Source organism: Sorex fumeus, unplaced genomic scaffold (genome assembly GCF_029834395.1).
Source record: "Sorex fumeus unplaced genomic scaffold, SorFum_2.1 ptg000030l, whole genome shotgun sequence".
Classification (NCBI taxonomy): Eukaryota; Metazoa; Chordata; class Mammalia; order Eulipotyphla; family Soricidae; genus Sorex; species Sorex fumeus.
In genome coordinates, this window is record NW_026606087.1 from 18,119,229 (window position 1) to 18,136,829 (window position 17,601).

General features: G+C 45.8%; 1 protein-coding gene across 1 annotated transcript in view; it reads left to right on the forward strand.

Moving 5' to 3' along the window:
* Window positions 1-17,601, forward strand: part of MRPL48 (mitochondrial ribosomal protein L48) — a 63,446-nt gene that overhangs the window by 23,173 nt on the left and 22,672 nt on the right. Inside the window, exon 4 of the mRNA XM_056115932.1 lies at window positions 7,340-7,428. Within this exon, the coding sequence (XP_055971907.1) occupies window positions 7,340-7,428 (89 nt within the window). The remainder of the gene's footprint in view (window positions 1-7,339; window positions 7,429-17,601) is intronic.

The following is a 17,601-nucleotide window of genomic DNA, read 5'->3' on the forward strand; positions in this document are numbered from 1 at the left end:
AAAAAAAAGAATCAAACCAGGGTTGGTCATATGACAAGGCAAAAAAACTGACAGCAAAACATTGACTACCCATTCGATGAACAACTGGGCGCCATAAGTGGTGCTAGGATTGAACCTGGGTGGGCTGCATGCAAAGCAATCTGCTGTACTGTCTCTCTGACTCACTTCTTCAAAGTTTGGGTGATGGGCAGAGGTGACTTGGAGCCATACCCAGTAGTGCTCACGGGCTATTTCTGTCTCTGTGTCCAGGTGGGATCTCTGGCAGTATTTGGGGTAATCTTATGGGGTGCCAGGGAATCAACCATAGTTTACCACATGCAAGACAGGCAAGTGCCTTGCCACTCTGGCCCAAGTTGAGAGATTAGGCCGGAAATTCAAGAATGAAATTCAGAATCTTCAGGAAAGCAGAGCAGGGAGCAGTGCCCCATTCCTGCGGTCACCCCTGTGTTCTGCAGGAATTGGGTGCTCCAGCTGCTGTCCCTGAGGGATTGGCTGATTGAAATGACCATGTTTTTTCCGGCTTAAGCGTGTATAGAGGAGTAGAAGTAAATAGATAATAAAAGGGGTTAAATGAAGGGAACTCAGCATTTTCTCATTACAGCAGGAGCCAAAAGGTAGGCTCACAGACACTGCACTTTCCTATCCAAGTAATTCACTGTAATTAGAAAAACTGAAAAAAAGCTTGAAAAGAAAATTTAAAAACAGTAGGTGGCTGCCAAGACCAAATCATTGCAGATTTGTCTAGGTATAACACGTGCAGAACCCCCCTCCCCACCCTGCACCTTAAATCTGCACTTACTGAACAGACACTTTACCAGGTGTGGGGAAGCGTCAGCCCTCCAGCTACCGAGAGTATTCGATATGCCAGACACAGTAACAACAAAGTCTCCAATGGAGACGTTACTGGGCCCGCTCGAGCAAATCGACGATCAACGGGAGGGCCTCCATAGAGAGAATAGCCAGTAATTAGGCTCTTGGCTGGAGGAGTTTTTAGCTCTTTCCCTGCTGCACAGCCCTGCTTTAAAACTGTAGGTGTCACTGTCCTCCCGTTGTTCATTGATTTGCTCGAGTGGGCCCAGTAACGTCTCCATTGTGAGACTTGTTACTGTGTTTGGCATATCGAATACGTTACGGGTAGCTTGCCAGGCTTTGCCGTGTGGGCGAGATCCTCTCGGTAGCTTGCCAGGCTCTCCGAGAGGATCAGAGGAATCGAACTCGGTTGGCCTGCTTTAAAAAAACAAACAAACAAAAAAATACTTATTTCAGTTTTGAAGGAGAAATAATGACAATGAAGTTGTTTCTTTCCAGTGTAGATTGATGGGTTTACTCTCCAGTTTGATAAACAAGGGCACTGATGACCCGTGGATCTGACAGAGAGGAAGGAAAGGGGATGTTTGTGAGAAGTCCTTCAGTGATTGCACCCCACACCTGTGCTGAATCCAAACGTTTTTTAAAGCCTTCTTCTAGGGTGTTTTTCTGAATTCCTGGGGTTTTGTGTCTTCTGCCATGAAAAGAGTTCCTTTTCTCTTGGGAGTCTGCCATGTTATTGTGACAGGAAGAAACCTAGGATACCAACAAGTAGGGGTGGGGGCACTAGAATTTAGTGAAAATCAGAGGCTTTCAGACTTGTAAATTTCACAATTAAAACAACGGGGTAATTAAGCAGTTTAACCACTGGTAATTTGACCCAAACCTTTCATTTGAAGGGGAAAAATGTTAACAGTGGTTTGAACCAGCATCTTAATTTACTAGTTGCTCTAATGATAGGAATTGCCCCAAACGGAATTTGAAAATGCTTCCTTGTGGAGGAATTGCAGTAGATGAGAGACTGGGGAGAGTGTTTGCAGCATTTTTATCTAAGATGTGTCATCACCTTAAAGATCAGTTAGGATTCTGCTGTTTAAAACTGATGGGTGATTGAGTTTCTATGTGCTTAAAGATGGTGCTTGGTATCTGATGAGTTTTCATTTTTGATTTAGACAAAAATTTATATATATATATGTTTATATATATAATCAGAAGCATGGGATTGCTGAAACTTGGAAGTAACTCATTTTATTTTATTTATTTTGAGGGTTACTGTGTCTGGCATATCGAATACTCTCGGTAGCTTGCCGGGCTCTCCGAGAGGGGCGGAGGAATCGAACTCGGGTCGGCCATGTTGGCCGCTTGTAAGGCGAACGCCCTACCCGCTGTGCTATATTTTGAGGGTGCACAACAGGTGATGCACACCAGGTTATTTTTGACCCAGTGCTCAGAGATCAAACCCATACACAGAGCTTCTCTCCAGCCCTTTGAATTGTCTTCCTGCCCTGACAGTGAAGTGACTCTGGACTGCTTTTCTTTAGACAGCAGCAGCAGCATTTCACTGAATCAGTAACACTTGAGTTGGCCCTGGAAGCTGTACAGGATTTCTCCAGTGAGGGACAGTCCATTGGGATTACTGAGGGCATGAAAACTGCGTGGTTGCAGAGAAGCAGTGTTTTCGTGGCCTGGAGGAATGTGGGAATGGGTAGATGAAGTGGCTGGACCTAGATTACAACATCAGGCTGCTTACTTACCTAAGGAGTGTGGTCTTTGGGCTGTGGACAACCACTGAACATTTAAATATTTTTTTGTATATGGCAAACACCTTTCCTGTCTCACTTATGGGCATCTTTGTGGTGTCTAGTTCAATGCCTAGCACATAGTAAGTACATTAAAATACTGTTTGTTTGGGGCTAGAGAGACATTCAGTGGGCTGAGTGCAGGCTTTGCATAAGGAAGTCCGATCCTCACACCACGTGGTCCCCCTGACCACCACCAGGAGCAGGTGCTGAGCCAGGATATAGCCCCTGAGCACCACTGGGTATAGCTCAGAAAAGCAAACAGTATATACAAATTGAATATGTCTGTGTTTGGGACTGGATTGCGACTCAGCGGGAGTATGCATGCCTCGCCTGTGTGAGGTCCTGGGCTTGATTCCTGGTAACACAAAAAGCAAACACAAAACACATAAAATAGTGTGTGTTCAGTGAGTAAATCATCAAATTAATGAAAGAGGACATGTTAGATTTGTTTTTAGAAAGGTGAGTTAATCAGCTGTGGAGGAAGGACTAGAGAGAGGAGTGTGGACCCAGAGTGTCACCAGCTAAGCTAAGTGACAGCTTGGGGCTGAGTTCCCTGTCCCCATACTCTCTACCCGCCCCCTTCCCAGGCAGCAACCAGAGTGACCTTTTACAAACAGGAGACATCCATTCCCCTGCCTAGGACAGTCTAGCATGAATCTGCAATCTTGAACAAGGTCCAAAGACCCCAAACCACTGTGTTCAGTTTCTAGATACTCAGTACCATCTTGGTTCATTTCCCGGCACTGGACCTTTCCGATCCTGCAATGTACCAGGCTCTGCCCCAAGTTGTATCTCCTATTGAGACTTGTTTTTTTTTTTCTTTTTTGGGTCACACCCAGTGATGCATAGGGGTTATTCCTGGCTCTGCACTCAGGAGTTACTCCTGGCGGTGCTCAGGGGAGCATATGGGATGCTGGGAATCGAACTTGGGTCAGCTGCATGCAAGGGAAACACCCTACCCGCTTTATGATCGCTGCAGCCCCGTGTTGGGACTTTTGTGCCAGTAGGACATGCTGTTCCTTCTGCCTGAAATAACTCGATTGTAGGTATAACTTAAAAAAAGTATAGTGTATATACACGTAACAGTTTGTTTGGATCATACATGGTAGTGCTCAAGGACTGCTCCTGGCCCTGAAATGCTCCCAGCAGAGGTTGTGGGACCATGAAATCCTGGGGCTCAAATCTGATCCTCCCATATGCAAATCATATGTTCAGCCCTGAACAAGTTTTGTTGTTGTTGTTGTAGTTTGGCAAGGAGGTTTAGGCCTTTTGTGGCATTGCCGGGAGCTGTAAAAGGCCTGGCTTTGAGGTCAGAGATTAATCCTGGCAGTGCAGAAGGGACCATGTGCAATGCCCAGAATCTAGTTTGGGTTGGCCACTTGTAATTCATTGCCTTTCCCCCTGTACTACTTCTGGCCTCTGAATAAGTTTTTTAAAGATACAAAAGAGTATAAGATTGAAAAAAAAAAAAAAAGCAAGCCTTCTGTTCTCTCCTACCTTTTAGCCACTTTTTTTCTCCTCAGGGATATTTTTACTATTACTGTTTTTCTCTGAATTTTGGTCTTCATATAAATGTGATTTTCTCAGAGTCCTTCCCAGAAATACCAGTCTAAAATTAATCTACCTAATAATATTGTATTGCTATAACCTTCTGTGCTTTTTCTTTTTATCATCTATCACAACTGTAGCACTGTAGCACTGCCCTCCCGTTGTTCATCGATTTGCTCGAGCGGGCACCAGTAACATCTCACAACAAAATTGTGAGACTTATTGTTACTATTTTTGGCATATCGAATACGTCACGGATAGCTTGCCAGGCTTTGCCGTGCGAGCGGGATACTCTCGGTTGCTTGCCGGGCTCTCCGAGAGGGGCGAAGGAAGAATAGAACCTGGGTCGGCTACGTACAAGGCAAACGCCCTACCAGCTGTCCTATCGCTCCAGCCCATCACAACTTGTAATTTAAAAATGTTAATAGTTTTGCCAATGAGTCCACTCTCCTTGTAGAATCCTTTCCTGTCACTTCCAGCTCAGTGCTCCTCTTACCAGTAGTTTTTATTCTAGACAGCACTTGTGTCACACACACCCTGTCTTCCCCTACCCCTCATTATTGTACCTTTTTGCCCACTCGGTCAGAGGTTCTTTAATACAGAAACTTCGTGTTTGTACATTTTTTAGCCCCAACTCTTGGGCATTGCTGGGTGCAGATTGGGGCCACTGTGGATATTGGATTGATTCACAAATCTAGTGCGTGCCATTCATGTGGATGAAAGGGTGGAATTGTTGCTGGCTCTCACGATAGGTGATCATAATATTTATCAAATAAACATGCTTTGTATGTTCATCCAGAAGGACTGGACTGCATGCTTTGCTTTGGGAGTCCCAGATTTTATCTTTGGCACTGCATATCCCCAAGCACAGTGCTGGGAATAGTCTATGAGCACTACTAGATGTGACCCCTAAAACAAATGGTACCACTTGTTTTTTTTTTTTAATTTTAATTTTACTTATTTTTGTTTTGGTTTGGGGCCACATGCAGTTACATTCAGGGGTTTCGCATGACTCTGCACTTAGGAATCCCTCCTGGCAGTGTTCTGGGACCATATGGAATATTAGGGATTGAACCCTTACCCACTGTCTGGCCACATGAACTGGTACCACTTCTGATCCTATATTTTTGTCCTCAACCCCTCTCCATCCCTCTTCTCCAAAACAAAGTTGGTTTTTCATTCTTTAGGTACTCACAAACTTGCTCATTTATTCACTGAAATATTTTATACAACAAAATTTGATCATTGGCTTTCCCATCATGCTTAATGTGCCTTGAATGTCTCCAGAGTAAGTAATGTTTCAGTGCTCTTTGTAACTGTCCCAGTAACTATATGGTTGTTGGTGTATAATAGTAAATATGGATTAGGCTTTCCATGGAAGAGACCCACACTAAGCCAAAGTTGTCTTGATGAAATAATGCGCATTATAAAGATAGGGGAAGTCTGGAAGCCAGGATTCGTTCTTGGTTCAACAAGAGAAGGGTTACTTAGAAGCCCGTTTTAGAAAAGAGAAGCCTTAAGGTAGGGCACTTGCCTTGCACGGCCAAACTGGAGTTTGATCCTTGGTCATTAATGAGCCTATAGGGCGCCAGAGGCAGTTCCTGGGTGTGACTGCCAGGCTGCAAGCACAAGGAGATGGGAAGAGGTCACCAATTTCCGACTTCATGTGAGCCTGGAGATTTCAGTCACAAGTTCTGCATACCTGGGTTTTCCAGCAGATTCACTCATGGATGAGGTTCTACTGAGCCTGTGGAAGTCAGCTATAAGCATGGTGGCATTTGAGTTCTAGAGGTTTTTGGCTACTGGGGCTCTGTTGGGGTGGGTGGAGGAGCTCACTTGCCTTGCTCCAGGTTACCCTGGATGTAGAAACTTGAATTTGTAACATAGTGGCTGTTGGAGTCTAGTTAGAGCGATCTGGTTTAAATTGTAGTATTGCCTTCTACTTGCTGAATGAACTTGACCAATTCACCTTTTTTTTTTCATGTAATTCTTTGTAATTGTGGATAAAAGTAATGAGGATTATGACCAGGGAGCACAGAGCCAGGAGTAGCCCCTTAATTGTTTATGACCTCTCAACACAATAAAACAAAAACTAATGAGAAGTAAAGGAAAATCTTATCTCTGCATGCCAATAGTTAAGGGAATTCTGGATCTTTGCATCTACCAAATGAATACTCCATATATGGAAATTCTGTTTTTCACTTAGAAATACTCTGCGTACACATTGGTCTATAACGTAAGATTTTTTTCTTTATTTTGATTCAGTTAACAAGGTATATTGGAGCTGGCTACACCCAGCACAAATAAACCAAATCAGATTTTTTTTTAACCTTGTGGAAATCTGATTGTTTCCCCTCCTGGTTATATTTGCCACCAGTCCCTTTCACTATACAACACTAACTAGAAAACTTCAAAAGGATTTATGTGTGCTGGGGGGTGGGGTGGGGACTGTCACACCCGGCGGTGCTCAGGGCTTACTCATAGCTCTGCACTCAGGAATTACTCTTGGAAGTGCTCGGGGGGCCATATGGGATGCTGGTGATCAAACCCGGGTAGCCTGCCTGCAAGGCAAGTGCCCTACCTCTGTACTATCATTCCAGCCCCACAAAAGGATTATTGGCTGTTGAGGAATAAGGTAAAACAGGAGTCCTGTGAGAATATATTTTGTTTTCTTACCATCAGTGTTTCTCAAAAGTAAGTAAGTAAATGGCTGGAGAGATAGCACAGTGGGTAGGGCGTTTGCCTTGCATGCTGCCAACCCAGGTTCGATTCCTCCGTCCCTCTCAGAGAGCTCGGCAAGCTACCGAGAGTATCCTGCCCACATGGCAAAGTCTGGCAAGCTACCCGTGATGTATTCTATATGCCCAAAACAGTAACAACAAGTCTCACAATGGAGACATTACTGGGCCTGCTCAAGCAAATCAGTGAAAAACGGGAGAACAGTGCTACAGTGCTAAGTAAGTAAATAAATAAATGATGTGGGGACTGAATATATCCCAGGGGCCAAAGAGAGAGAAAAGGGTGAGGCTGAGCTATTTGAATATCAAAGTCTCTCTCTTCTTTAAACCCACCTGCAGCTGCTGCTTACATTTCCTCCCTTCCAGTGGGGAGCTCGTCTCCTCACACATGAACACACTTCTCTGGAGGGATTTTGAAACGGGTGTGTTTTATCTCTCTTTCAGGTGGCATTCTGCTGAGTTCCAGTCGGCAGCACAGGTCGAAGCCCACCCATGGCATTGGACGATACAAGCACCTAGTTCAAGCACAAGAGGTAAAGAGGGCAGGGGCCTGTTAAAAAGGACAGTGTTGGGGCCAGAGAGAGACTTAAGGTGCTTGTTTTGCACACAGTTGACCCCGGTTTGCTCCCCACCACCCCATATGGTCTCCCTAGCACCACCAGGCATGATCCCTGAGCATGAACCAGGTTTAAGCACTGTGGGATGTGACTCCAAAACAAAAAACAAACAAACAAAGGATGGTACGCAGCTTTTGCAGAGGTCTGAAAATCCAACTGCATGGGTTGGATGGTATTGGAGCCATAGAGCTAGAAATATAGCTGGCTGTTCCTTAGTCTTTGCCTGGTGCTGAGTTTTGGTATTCTCTAGGCTGATCCAGCACTCGGCCATGTTATCACAGTGAAAATGAAGAGCAGGTGATTGAGTTGTATTATTTGTGAGACTGTTCCCTGCCGACCCCATTCTCAGTTACTTTCTTGTTCAGTATGGACTGCACAGTGAAAATGCTACATTCAGTTTTGTTAAATGCATGGTTTGTGGCAAGTAGAGGTAGATTGACATTCTCAGTTTCTCAGTCAAGAACTGGTTTTTTTTTTTTATTTTATAGCATTTGCAGACTTATCTGAATGTGTTCCTTGAATCCATTTCCTAGATCCCCTGGAGTTCTAAGCATTGTCAGATATCTCGCTGGCCCCAGCTGCAGCATTGCTCTGTGGTGGTTGGATTTTCTGGCGTTGCAGATGATGTCTTGGTGGGATGGGCACAGTGCTGGCTTGGAAGCCAGAGGTCTGATCTTGAGTCACACGTCTTTGACTTCCTGTAAAGAAAACATATGAGAAGAGTTTGCTCTCTGCTTGGAAGACTTTCTCACCATGTTTGGCTTATCTTATTTATTTAAAAAAATTGTGCGTGGGGTTGGAGAGATAGCACAGCGGGTAGGGCGTTTGCCTTGCACGCAGCCGACCCGTGTTCGATTCCCAGCATCCCATTTGGTCCCCTGAGCACTGCCAGGAGTAACTCCTGAGTGCAGAGCCAGGAGTTACTGTGCATCGCCAGGTGTGACCCAAAAAGCAAAAAATTAAATAAATAAATAAATAAAAAATAAATAAATAAATAGTGTGTGTTTTGGGGGGAAGAGATAGTAGAGCAGCACGGCGTTTGGGCCCCCGAGCCCTGCCTCAGTAGTGATCCCTGAGCACGGAGCCAGGAGAAAAGGTCCTGAGCACAGCTGGATGTGACCCCCAAACAAAACAAAGTCCCAGGCCCCAAAGCCTGGGTCTCCTACATGCAAGGCAAGGCCTCCTCGGCTGAGCAACATGGCCTGCTTAGGCTTCTTTTCATGCTTCTACGAAACCATGCATGTGTCCCATGACCTCGCTCCTCTGCAGAGATCCTAGGCCACTATATCTGGGCAACAGAAGTCTCAGAGCTTGCCAGGTTCTCCTGCATATCATTCTTAATTCAAGAAACGAAAGAAAGAAGGAAAGAAAGAAAGAAAGAAAGAAAGAAAGAAAGAAAGAAAGAAAAGAATGAAATTTCAAAAGCTGAAAGCCACAGGAAGTGGTCCTCCTGAAATTGTTATTCAGTAGTGGGACAAGTACCCAAGAGGGAACCTGAAAATCAGCATTTCAGGTTTGATTCTGTCATTCACGAGTTTGATGAACGTTGGCTCAGTCCGCCATACCCCTCAGGCCATGGTGGATCCTGCATTTATATGTAAAATGTTTTCCAAAATGTTTGATTTATTTTTTCTGGCAAGAGAGTCCCTTGCTTTTATCCAACTCTCAAAGGGTGAAAAACACTGGGTGGAAGATATTTGAGTCTTTCAATTCATCCTGTCACTCCTCAGTGCTAGAACTATGTTTACTAAACACCTGTGGTGCTCAACTCCGTCAGGTGCTTTGCCTATTCAGCCTTGGTTGTGGTGACATTTAACAGAATGAATGGGCAGGGCCTAGTTCATGCTCAGAGGGAGCTGGCAAACCATTAGCGATGAGGCTGATAATTATGCTCTCCATACAAGTAACAAGTGCTGAAAGGAAGACACAACTTACTAAATTCAGGAGTGATTTACACCTTTCTGAGCTGTGACCTCTTAGAGGAAGTTGTTGGAGTTGTTTTATTTTGGGACATCCCCCATCTAAAAGTCCCACATAAATTAGCAGGAAATAAAATTCATTTGTTTGGGTGTGTACTCTTTTGTTTTTTCGAGTTTTCTTGAGGTCTTCCTTCAAAGACAGTTTTCTGCAGGTGCCTTGCTCTGACCTTAGCTTGGTATAAAAGAAATTTGTATCCAGGGAGTTAACTGGAAGGACTGGAGCTGGGGCCTCGTATACTCAGGGCCCCAGTTTAAATCCCACTGCTGCATGGCCTTCCTAGCACTGCCCTGCCCCCTGCCCCCCAAGGGAAGCCATGCGAGTGTGTCACATGCTGGGCCTCAGGGACCTTATGGGGTGCGGGGATCGAACCTGGGTCAGTCAGGTGCAAGGCAAAACCTTGCTCACTGTGCTACCTCCCCAGCCCTATCTGTTTCATGGAAACCTTGCATGGGCCATCTTGCTTTCTAATCCAGATTTTTATGGTATTTTTAAGGCCTCTCAAATGCAGTTCTGACTACTTGGAAGATCTCTTCTTTGCTAATGAATCCCATAAGTCCCAGTAAGGAAGCAGGGTGAGGAGAGGAGGGTGAATCTCCCTGTCTGAGAAGCCTCCCAGGATTCTGGGCACAGACGACTTGCCCTTTTGTGAGCTGCGGGAGTTTCTCAGCTTCCTGTGTCCCAGGACCCACGGCTCAGTGTCAACTAACTGTCTGTTCTGTCTCAGTGACCAAAACAGAACAATCTCCTATTCCCATCTAGGTTGTGAGCTCCCTAGGGGAAGAGGCCACGTTACACTGGTCTCTGTACCCTCAGTGTCCAGCATTTTGTGTCTAGCGCACAGCTCCCTGGCATCAGGTATATTGATTGTTTTGAACTGAAATGAGTTCCTGCAGTTTCCCGGAAGTCGTCAATCAGAGCTGACAGACACAAGTGAAGTGCTATCAGCTCTTCACTTCCGCCACAGAACTGTGCAATGAGAATTTGCAGAGATTCTGTCCCAGGCCCCGTCACTCTTTTACCACTGCTTGGGAGCTGGGCTGTGTAAGCTAGAAAGCATCTTGTCCTCTCTTACCTTAAGCCTCCAACCGAGGAAGAACAATAAGCAACCTGATTCCTTTCCCGTTCCTTTCTGCATCCTAGACTGGCCCCCTCTACTCTCTTGAGCTCTACAAGGGTTAATCCTTAAGCACGGAATGCCTGGCCCATACCCCATCTCTGCTGGTGTAATGTCTTCGTTCCTTTGTCCAAAGCCCCACACTCTTCTTTATTGTTTATTAGCCTTGGGAAGAAAGGGGGCATCTCTTCTCAGAGATTTCCTTTTCCGCCCCTGTGCTCGAGGCACATTGCCTGTAGCACCATGCTCTCTCTCACACCATTGAGGCTTTGCACACGATCTTTCCCTCTACATGGGATGACACCTTTTCTTGACAGTGAGGGATTGCATTTCTGGTGGCCTGTCTCTAGTGTATCTCCAGACTTAACACTGTGTCTTCATGGGTAGCTGTCTCAGTGGCCCTGCATTATTTTGTTGATGTTAAAAGACCTCACAGAGCCAGAGCACATGCTGGTCTATGCTGGGCCCCAGGTTTAATCCTTGAAACCACATGACCACTGCAGGGTGTAGCTCTGGTGGCCCCCAGTGCTCTGAGCCATCTCCCCAGCACTGTATTTTTAACATATACTATCTTTCCCAGCCAGCCGTATTCTTTTTGTAGGAAGCGATTGTGTCTTAGGCATCATCTAGATCATCCCCAATGTCTGCCCAGTGATGGTTTTCTCTTCAGTGACTTGCAAGAAGCACTCTTGAGAGAAAACATAAATTCTGGTTTAAAGAAAATGTAATCCTGGAGTTAGAAAGATAGTACAGTAGTTAGGGACCTTGTATTGCATATGACTGACCTGGACTCCCTGGCACCACATATGATCCCCCTGAGCACTGTCAGGTGTGGCATAGAAAACCAAAAATAAATAAATAAAATTAAAAAAAATAAAATATAACAACCCTTGGGGCTGGAGTGATAGTACAGTGGGGAGGGCATTTGCCTTACATGCGGCTGACCCGGGTTTGATACCCGGCATTCCATATGGTCCCCCGAGAACTACCAGGAGTAATTCCTGAGTTTAGAGCCAGGAGTAACTCCTGAGCATTGCTGGGTGTGACCCAAAAATCAAAAATAAGTAAATAAAAATTTAAAAAAAATATAACAACCCTATGCCAATCATAAAATCCATGTCTAGTCTTAGAGTCACTAAGCTGGTGAATGCAATTATTATTATTTGGATCTCAAGCAGCTAAAACTGTCACTATATTGTGATACTAATCCGAGTTTTCTGGGAATAATACCAGTCTTCTAAGACTTGGGACTTTAAGACGTACTCTATCTAGGGGTGCCACAGCAAAATAAACAAGTGTCATGAATGACAGACACACTATTTCAGCAGTAAAAACAGTACAAAGTGTCTGAAAGAAAAGGTATCTTGATTTTTATAGGTGATTATCTAGAGAGGAAGTAAGTTGCCTACATTTAAAAAGACATTTCTGGGGCTGGCATGGAAGTGTGATGGGTAGGGCATTTGCCTTGCATACAACTGACCTGGGTTTGATCCTCCCACCCCATATGGTCCCCCAAGCACCTTCAGGAGTGATTCCTGAGTGCAGAGCCAGGAGTAAGCCCTGTACCCTACTAGATATGGCCCCTCTCCCCCCCACCCCACCAAAAAAAGGAAAAGAAGAAAAACACATTTTTCTCTCTCATACCTGAGCTTGGAAAATGGAACATAAGCCAGACAGCTAGAAACTGACAGCAGTTTCTATTGCTTCTAAGCTATCCTCTCATAAATTGCTCTTGGCCAGCCTCTGATCCTTGAGCTGCTCTTATCGTAAGATTGGAGACTGGACAAGATTGAGGATGAACAAGTAGTCTTGGGAGAAATGACCTAGCTTTGTACCAGTATGAAGTGCTGTGTTCTTTTTTTTTTTCTTTTGTTTTTGGGCCACAAACACTTTGAATTTAACATACATTTATTGAATACTATCTGTTCTCTGGCCCCGGGTGTGTAAAGGGAATTGCCACGCTGGGGAGTTCCCATTGCTTGGCTTGGCTGGGAACACTGGGCCTGTAAAGAACTTTGAGCCTCCCTGGAGCAGTGACGCTGTGGAGAGTGCTCTGAAGAACCCAGCCCACAGCACTCATCCTGCCTGGCCAATCCCAAGTCATCACTGTGTCGGAGTTTTAGAGAGATTCCTTTTTTGTGTTTGTATGTTGTGTGGTTTGGGAGGAAGGGTGGTGCGGGGGAGGAGGGTCTTTATGTTTTTGATTTTTGGCTCACAGCCAATGGTGCTCAGGATTTACTCCTGGCTCTGTGCTCAGGGATCACTCCTGGCAGGCTCAGAGGACCAAATTTGGGATTCTGGGGATCGAAAACTGATAGCTGCGTGGAAGGTAAATGCCCTACCTACTGTATCTCTCTGGCCTTCAAGAGATTCATATTTGATGTGAATAAAGGTAGCACTGTAGCACTGTCCTCCCATTGTTCATCGATTTGCTCGAGCAGGCACCAGTAACATCTCCATTGTGAGACTTGTTACTGTTTTTGGCATATTGAATACGCCACAGGGAGCCAGGCTCTGCCGTGCTGGTGGGATACACTCAGTAGCTTGCTGGGCTCTTCGAGAGGGACGAAGGAATCAAACCCAGGTTGGCTGCATGCAAGGCAAACACCCTTCCCGCTGTGCTATCGCTCCAGCCCGAGGTTGTGAGTTCGAGCCTCCCCTGGAACATGTTTTCTTCCCTTTGTGGTGTCAGTGGTCGCAGGCTGCTGCTCGTCCTCTCCTCCCTTCCCCATGCAAACGCCTTCCCACAAGAAGAAGATGGTGAATAAATGTAATGATTTGTGTGTGTGTGTGTGTGTGTGTTGGAGCCATATTTGATGGTGCTCAGGTATACTCCTGGCTCTCTGCTCAGGGATCACTTCTAATGGTGCTTGGGGGAGTTTGTGGATTGCTGTAGATCAAACAGGGCTTGTCTTGCACATAGCCTTAACCTCTGTACTCTCCTGTCCTGTTTCATCTTTCAAGTGCTTTCCCTGCATAACATCAGTGCCTCTCATGCCACATTTGCTTTCGGAATCCTGATGATCCCGAGCCAAACCCCTTGTAACTGCAATTTATTGCAGTCTTCCATAGTGAAGAAAAATCATACATTTGTGGATAGAACTGTCTAAATTTTAAAGTTTTTTTTTCCCCCCATCAGTTGTACTTCATTGAAAACATGTTGACAGAGAAACGCAAAAATATTTTCTTTTTTTGAGATGCAGTGAAATTCATTTATATAATACAACCGTATTTCCTGCTAGTAAAGTCAGGCTGTTGTATGTGATGAAAGCGTGTTGACAAGTATTTCAAAGAAAAACAAAATTTGCAGCTGGCAAGTTCGAAAACCATGGTTTTTGATTCACCAGTTACCCTGTGGTACAGGTGCTATGGCAGAGGAGGCAGATTCCCTATGGCCATATGGTTATTACAGAAGATGCTGTGCTCTAGGAACAGAGAAACGAATGTGGTCTCCTCCACTTGTTCATTCATTCCTTCCTCTTCTCCCTTCTTGGGGACTTCTCCCCAGGTACTCAGCGACCCTGGGGCACTCCCAGCCATGCTTGGCCAGGTGGTACAGTTTGGGCCTGACAGTTTGGTATGTGAGCAAGTGGTGTTAGACAACCACCAGGGCTAACCCTGGCTGTGCTTGGCAGGGGGGACATGAGATGTCAGAGATTCGACTCAGGGCTTGAGCTTGCTAGGCACGTGTTCAATCACTGGACCAGTTCCCTAGCCTGAGACATAGCACCTTATTACAGAAACTGAAGCAGTGGTTTGGTTACCATAATAGAAAGATCCACTTAATCAAGGGAACTAAACTGTAGCACTGCACTGTCACTGTTCTGTTGTTCGATTTGTTCGAGCGGGCCCAGTAACGACTCCATTGTGAGACTTGTTGTTGCTGTGTTTGACATATTGAATACGTCACGGGGAACTTGCTAGGCTTTGCCAAGTGGTTGAGATACTCTCGGTAGCTTGCCGGGCTCTCCGTAGAGGGATGGAGGAATTGAACCTAGTTCAGCCCGGCCGGCCGCATGCAAGGCAAACGCCCTACAACTGTGAGATCGCTCCAGCCCTAAGGAAACTAAACAAGCTAGAAATTTATTTCTCCCTGGAAGATAAAAGTAAAAGTAGATATTCCAACTTCTTGTTTTGCCACATTTTCATACTCCTGTCTCATGGTCCAAATTGATTTTTCCCTTTTCCACCATTATGTCTGCATTTCATCCAGCAGGATGAGCAGTGCGTTTGAGTCTATATTCAACTTACTGGAACATATTTAGCTGCAAGATTAGTCAGGAAATGCAAATTTTTCAATGAGTGTTATGTGCCTAGAACAATAGTACAATAAGGAGGGCGTTTGCCCTGCATGTGCTGACCTGGGTTCACTCCCTTTATCCCATATGGTCCCTGAGCCCACCAGGAGTGATTCCTAAGTGAAGAGCCAGGAGCAAGCCCTGAGCATCACCAGGTGTGGCCCATACCTTCCTGTCCACCAATAAATAGTAATTAAAAAATAAAAGTACTATTTTGGGCTGGAGCGATAGCACAGTAGGTAGGGCGTTTGCCTTGCATGTGGCCGACCCGGTCGGCCCAGGTTTGATTCCTCCACCCCTCTCGGAAAGCCTGGCAAGGTACCAAGAGTATCTCGCCTGCACAGCAAAGCCTGACAAGCTACCCGTGACATATTCTATATGCCAAACACAGTAACAAGTCTCACAATGTTACTGGGCCCACTCGAGCAAATCGATGAACAACAGGAGGACAGTGACAGTGACTGTTTTAGGGTTGGGGTAGAGCTTAAGTCTTGCATGTATGAAGCCCTGAGTTTGCCCCCAGCACTAGAAAATTAATAATAATAAATAAAAGCACTTTTATTTTATAGTATGACAAATGGTAGCTTTATTTAATCTTCAGGTATATAGTGTGGTTATTAAATAGTCAGGATACATCTAAGGCCCCTTAGATGTATTAAAGATCCATTTCAGGGCTGGAGCGATAGCACAACGGGTAGGGTGTTCGCCTTCCACATGGCCGACCTGGATTCGATCCCCAGCATCCCTTATGCCATATGGTCCCCTGAGTGCATGAGCCAGGAGTAACCCCTGTGTATCGCCAGGTGTGACCCAAAAAGCAAAAAAAAGAAAAAAAAATCCATTTTATATAAATTCAGTGTTTTGAGTTTCATAACAATCTTAGACATTACAGATGCCAAAATCACCCCCTGGGATGGTCAGGCCATGCTGGGTAGTGACTCAGCAGACAGGACCGGAGTCCGGGATTTGCTGGCTCTTGCTAAGGCCTGGGCCTCTACACAGCACCAGGTCTGCCGCTGCTGTCCCCCTCAGGCCCGCCTTTCTGTCTGGCGTGTGTCTGCTGTGTGCCAGGCTGCGGTATAAACATAATCGCTTCGTGTCTCTGCCGCTCAGAGCTCATTACTGACTGCTCAGAATACCATCACCAAATCATGCACGGCCTCAGATGCACATTTAAATTTCTACCACTAGAATTTTCTTGAAGCTTACTATGCTGTAGGCATATCAGCCTTTTTATTTGAGAAATGGAATAAGACCATTCTGGCTCTTTCCCACCCTGAAGAGTTCTCTCTCTCTCTCTCTCTCTCTCTCTCTCTCTCTCTCTCTCTCTCTCCCCCTCTCTCTCTCTCTCTCCCTCTCTCTCTCTGTCTCCCTCACTTCCTCCACCCCTCTCTCCTCTCAGAGAATCTGTACTTGGGGGGGGTCACAGCTTCCAGTCATGGCTAGACATTAAGTGCCATGGGTTTGTTGTTGTTGTTTTATTGTAGCCATAAATTCCAGGGAAATTTAGCCCTTGTTCAAATTACAGATTGAGGGGTTGGAGTGGTAGTATAGTGGGTAGGGCATTTGCCTTGCATGCGGCTGATCCAGGTCTGATTCTCCAGTAGCCAAATGGTCTCCTAAGTTTTGCCAGGAGTGATCCCTCTGTGCAGTCAGGGGTTAAACCCTGAGCACTAATTAGTCAATACAATTATAGAGAAGAATCAGAGACAATATTATCTTTTCCAACCCTGCTTTGGATTCCTGACACTGCATATGTTTCCCTGAGCACCACCAGGTGTGATTTCTGAGCACAGCCGGGTGTGACCCCCCCCACCCCTGCGCCCATCATAAATAGCATGGGCATACTAATGTGTACATTTCTATACAAAAGTGGTACAGAAATGTGTCCCTTGGCACATAGGGGGTGACCGTGCAGTGTTGCAGGTAGCTAAGAATAACTACCCTGGGCCTTCCACAGTGAGTTCAGGTTGGTCACAGGAATGCCACCTTTGTGGTGGCTGGTAACCCATTGACCCATTGTCTCTGTCTGTCTCTCTGTGTCTCTGTCTGCCTCTCTCTCTCTCTCTCTCTCTCTCTCTCTCTCTCTCTTTCTCTAGGCCACACCCAGTGATGCTCAGGGGTTACTCCTGGCTCTGCACCCAGAAATCACTCCTGGCAATGCTTGAGGGACCATATGGGATTCCAAGGACTGAACCGGGTTGGCTGTTTGCAAGGCAAATGCCCTCCCTAGTGTACTATCACTCCGGCTCCTCTGCCGTCTTTCTCTTGGCCTCACTAGCTTCCTTTCCTGACTCCTCCACGTGCAGTCAGGATGACTATCCCAAAGCATAGCTTGGGGCCAGGGAGATGAGTCAAAGTGGTGGAGCAATTCAGCGGAGAGGGCACTTGCCTGGCACGTAACTCACCCTTGCTCCACCCCCAGCATCCCGTATGTTCCCCCAAGCCCCACCAGGTGTAATTCCTGAGCATGCCAGATGTGACCTCCCTCCCCCCCAAAAGAAAAACAAAAGCCTAACAGAAAAAGTGCTGGATCTCTCACTCACTCTGCAGGTGGGGGCCCCCTTGCATCAGCATCCCAGGATCCCCTGAGCTCACTGCATATGACTGGGTGTGGCCAAACCCCAGTTCTAGACACCCCTTGCTCACATATCCCTCCCCAGTCACTCTCCATAAGTAATCATGAAGACCTGCACT